This window comes from Chaetura pelagica, unplaced genomic scaffold (assembly GCF_000747805.2).
Source record: "Chaetura pelagica isolate M959 unplaced genomic scaffold, ChaPel_1.0 scaffold625, whole genome shotgun sequence".
In the NCBI taxonomy this organism is placed as follows: Eukaryota; Metazoa; Chordata; class Aves; order Apodiformes; family Apodidae; genus Chaetura; species Chaetura pelagica.
The window spans coordinates 203,502-208,235 of record NW_009953499.1 but is presented as its reverse complement, the minus strand read 5'-3'; the positions used below and the strand labels follow the sequence as shown (position 1 = coordinate 208,235).

General features: G+C 58.7%; 1 protein-coding gene across 1 annotated transcript in view; it reads left to right on the top strand.

Moving 5' to 3' along the window:
• The window catches only part of LOC104390228 (vasoactive intestinal polypeptide receptor 1-like), a 26,125-nt gene that overhangs the window by 6,305 nt on the left and 15,086 nt on the right, over positions 1-4,734 (top strand). Inside the window, exons 2-5 of the mRNA XM_009999333.1 lie at positions 978-1,092; positions 3,179-3,286; positions 4,122-4,231; positions 4,486-4,583. Of these exons, the coding sequence (XP_009997635.1) occupies positions 978-1,092; positions 3,179-3,286; positions 4,122-4,231; positions 4,486-4,583 (431 nt within the window). The remainder of the gene's footprint in view (positions 1-977; positions 1,093-3,178; positions 3,287-4,121; positions 4,232-4,485; positions 4,584-4,734) is intronic.

Sequence of the window (4,734 nt, the reverse complement as noted above, 5' to 3'; positions counted from 1 at the left end):
GGAGGGAAGGAAGGAGGGAAGGAAGGAGGGAAGGAAGGAGGGAAGGAAGGAGGGAAGGAAGGAGGGAAGGAAGGAGGGAAGGAAGGAGGGAAGGAAGGAGGGAAGGAAGGAGGGAAGGAAGGAGGGAAGGAAGGAGGGAAGGAAGGAGGGAAGGAAGGAGGGAAGGAAGGAGGGAAGGAAGGAGGGAAGGAAGGAGGGAAGGAAGGAGGGAAGGAAGGAGGGAAGGAAGGAGGGAAGGAAGGAGGGAAGGAAGGAGGGAAGGAAGGAGGGAAGGAAGGAGGGAAGGAAGGAGGGAAGGAAGGAGGGAAGGAAGGAGGGAAGGAAGGAGGGAAGGAAGGAGGGAAGGAAGGAGGGAAGGAAGGAGGGAAGGAAGGAGGGAAGGAAGGAGGGAAGGAAGGAGGGAAGGAAGGAGGGAAGGAAGGAGGGAAGGAAGGAGGGAAGGAAGGAGGGAAGGAAGGAGGGAAGGAAGGAGGGAAGGAAGGAGGGAAGGAAGGAGGGAAGGAAGGAGGGAAGGAAGGAAGGAAGGAAGGAAGGAAGGAAGGAAGGAAGGAAGGAAGGAAGGAAGGAAGGAAGGAGGGAAGGAAGGAGGGAAGGAAGGAGGGAAGGAAGGAGGGAAGGAAGGAGGGAAGGAAGGAGGGAAGGAAGGAGGGAAGGAAGGAGGGAAGGAAGGAGGGAAGGAAGGAGGGAAGGAAGGAGGGAAGGAAGGAAGGAAGGAAGGAAGGAAGGAAGGAAGGAAGGAAGGAAGGAAGGAAGGAAAGGGGAAAGGAAAAAGGAAAGGAAAGGAAAGGAAAGGAAAGGAAAGGAAAGGAAAGGAAAGGAAAGGGGAAAGGAAAGGAAAGGAAAGGAAAAAGGAAAGGAAAAAGGAAAGGAAAAAGGAAAGGAAAGGAAGCTGGAGTGGGGAATGTTTGGCTGGTTCCCTGCCTGGTTGGGCTTTTCCTGCTGGTGTCCAACTTTGCTGCCCCTTCTCCCTTCCCCAGCTGGGAGCCACACATCCTGACTGCTCCATCATTCTCCACTTCCAAGAGCAAGAAGCTGAATGTCTGGAGACCATCAGGGGGGAAAGGGAGAGGGCAGAGACCCCCGGGCAGCAGGGTGAGTGTGTGGGGAGGAGGGGAAAGGGCTCCTGGGGGGGCTGAGGGGTTTGGCTGTGGCTGGGGGGGGTTGCAGAGCCCCTTAGTGGAGGGATAAAAGCAGGTGTTTTCATAGAATCATTGAATCCCAGACTGGTTTGAGTGGGAAGGGACCTTAAAGATCATCTAATCCAACCCCCTGCATGGGCAGGGACACCTCCCAGCAGCCCAGGCTGCTCCAAGCCCCATCCAACCTGCCCTTCAACACTGCCAGGGATGGGGCAGCCACAGCTTCCCTGGGCCACCTGGGCCAGGCTCTCACCACCCTCACACCAAAGAATTTCCTCCTCATGTCTCACCTCAATCTCCCTCTTCCAGTTTTCATCCATCCCCCTCATCCCATCCCTCCCTGCCCTTGTCCCAAGTCCCTCCCCAGCTTTCCTGGAGCCCCTTCAGGCACTGGAAGGTGCTCTGAGGTCTCCCTGGAGCCTTCTCTTCTCCAGGCTCAACACCCCAGCTCTCCGAAACAGCCCTTGGGGCTGAGTCCCCACACACTCATCACAGGTGGCAGTGATGAGCCTCCTGGATCCAGAGCCCTGGACACCCCCACGAGTGTCCCTTGGTCCCTGTCACCCCTTCATACCCTCCTCACCCAGTCACTTAGAAACCTGAACACGTTCTGAGCAACTTCATTTTTACACCCCCAGGGTTTCTAAACCCATCAACCAACTGGAAAAATAATAATAATAAAAAAAAAATAGAATGTTTCCAAATGTTCCTTTTGGTTGGGTTTTTGGGGTGGGTTTTTTTGCCCTTTTTGGGGGGTTTTTTGTTTCTAATGGCATTTGCATTCCCACCCAAAAGCAGCTTGGCTCAAATTCTGGGGGAAAATGATCACTTAGTGAATAAGAAATGAGTCCTTTTGTGTGGCTGAAAAAAAAAGAGATGGAGCTTCTCAATAATTTCATGGTGAAGCAGCTGGGCTGGGATTGCAACGTGTCATCCTGCTGGGGAGAGAAAAGCCAAGGGGGTTGGAAAAGGGCCCTTTGGGAGTCCTGGTTTGGAGGCAGGAGGAAAGGACCTTGGGGGAGGAACAGAACCATGGCAAGGGATAACCCAGTATCTGGGAAGGGATGACCCAATATCTGGGAAGAGATGACCCAATATCTGGGAAGGGATAACCCAGGATCTGGGAAGGGATGACCCAATATCTGCCCTTCCCCCTTGCTCCCTTGGGACAAGGTGACACCAAGTGACAACGTGGGGATGGTCTGATGTCCCAGATGTGGTGGGAATATGGCCTGAGGGAACAGGACAGGGACCCCCCAGCCCCACCTGGGGCCCCAAAACTGCTCAGAGATGGTGTCTGTAGTGACTCAATTTCCAAATCTGCTCCAGTGCTCCCAGGATTTTCTGCTGCAGGGGATCTGGGAAGAGACAATCCAAGAGGTGGGAAGGGATAACCCAGTATCTGGGAAGGGATAACCCAGTACCTGGGAAGGGATAATCCAGTATCTGAGAAGGGAACACTGCCAGGGATGGGGCAGCCACAGCTTCCCTGGGCAACCTGGGCCAGGCTCTCACCACCCTCACAGCACAGAATTTCCTCCTCATGTCTCACCTCCATCTCCCTCTTCAGTTTTCATCCATCCCCCTCATCCCATCCCTCCCTGCCCTTGTCCCAAGCCCCTCCCCAGCTTTCCTGGAGCCCCTTCAGGCACTGGAAGCTGCTCTAAGGTCTCCCTGGAGCCTTCTCTTCTCCAGGCTGAACACCCCAACTCTCCCAGCCTGTCCCAGAGCTGCTCCAGCCCTCCCAGCATCTCTGTGGCTCCTCTGACCTCTCTCCAACAGCTCCACATTCCTCCTGTGCTGGGGGCTCCAGAACTGGACACCACGACCCCAGGTCTCAGTGCTGGGCTCCCAGCAGGTCCCAGTGCCAAGGAGCCCATTCCCATCACTGTCCCCAGGAAGCTCCTGATCCCTGAGGAGCACAGGGTGACCCCTGGGGGTTGGGTCACTGCTGCTCTCCCTTTCACAGCCCTGGGCTCTGCTGTCCCCCCCAGCAGGTCCCTCCCCAGTGGCACTAAACCTGTCCTGTCCCTCCCCAGGCTGCAGGACCCAGTGGGATGGGGTGAGCTGCTGGGGGGCCCTGCCCCCGGGCCACTCCCGAGCCCTGCCCTGCCCTGACCTGCTCCACGTCTTCAAGAAGTCCCAAGGTTGGCAAACTCTGAACCCCCTCCCCACCCTCCAGGACCCAGGGCTGCCCCCCCTGCTGCCTGGGACCCCCGTGTCCCCCCACCCTGACCCCACAGCCCCTGCCCCATCCACAAACCCTGGGAGATGTCGCAGCCCAAGGAGGGCAGTGAGATGCAGGGAGGTCCCCAGACCCTCCCACTGCCCAGCACCAAGCCCCTGGGGACCTGCTCCCCCCCCAGGGCTGACACCAGGGCAGTCCCCTGGCTGCTCAGTGTCCCCTTGTCCCCACCCACACACCAGCCAGGTGCTCCCAACCTGCTCCAGGACACCCCAAGCCACCCAGCTGAGACCCAGGGTGTCATTCCCTCCTGCCCTGGGGGGCTCCTGGCACCTCCAGGCCTGTGATTATAGAACCCTAGACCTGTTTGGGTTGGCAGGACCTTAAAGATCATCCAGTCCCCCCCCTGCATGGGCAGGGACACCTCCCAGCAGCCCAGGCTGCTCCAAGCCCCATCCAACCTGCCCTTCAACACTGCCAGGGATGGGGCAGCCACAGCTTCCCTGGGCAACCTGGGCCAGGCTCTCACCACCCTCACACCAAAGAATTCCCTCCTCATGTCTCACCTCAATCTCCCTCTCCCAGTTTCAACCCATTCCCCTCATCCCACCCCTCCCTGCCCTTGTCCCAAGTCCCTTCCCAGACCCCAGAGCTGTGCTGGGAATGACTGGGATGTGCAGCCAGGTCCTTGGGGTTCCACCCAGCTGTCCCAGCTGGTGCTTGGGGCTCCGTCCTGCAGATCAAGGTGCCACCCCCGGGTTGACACCCTGGGGTGAGTTCCCAGCCTGTCCCTGCAGGGCTGGTCTGGAGGAACTGCACGGAGCAGGGCTGGAGCCCCCCCAGCCCCCCCTACCACCAGGCCTGCCAGCTGGAGCCCTTGGGGGGCAGCAACGACACGGAGACCAAGGCAAGCAGGTCCCCTGGGGGGGCTTGGGGTCCCCTCCCTGGTGTCTCCTCCCCCACCTTGACACGTGTTGTTGGGCAATGAAACCCTGGAGGGGTTTTTGGGGTCTCTCCAGGGGTCACCTCCTGGTTGCTGGGCTGGATGGAGGGATCTGAGCTGGGACAAGGGTTGGGCCACCACCCTGGCACCTCCTGCCCAGCACAGACCAGCACCCCCCGGCCTGTGCTGCCTCACCCCACTGGTGCTTTCCCTTCCAGAAAGGCTATTTTGTCACCGTGAAGGTGCTTTACACCTGTGGCTACTCCACGTCCCTGGCAGCCCTGCTGCTGGCCATTGGCATCTTCTCCTGCTTCAGGTAGGGCCTGGGGCTGGAGGGAGGGAAGGGAAGTCATGGGCAGATGCCAGTCTGGGTTGGGTTGGAAGGGACCTTAAAGATCACCCAGTCCCACCCCCTGCATGGGCAGGGACACCTCCCAGCAGCCCAGGCTGCTCCAAGCCCCATCCAA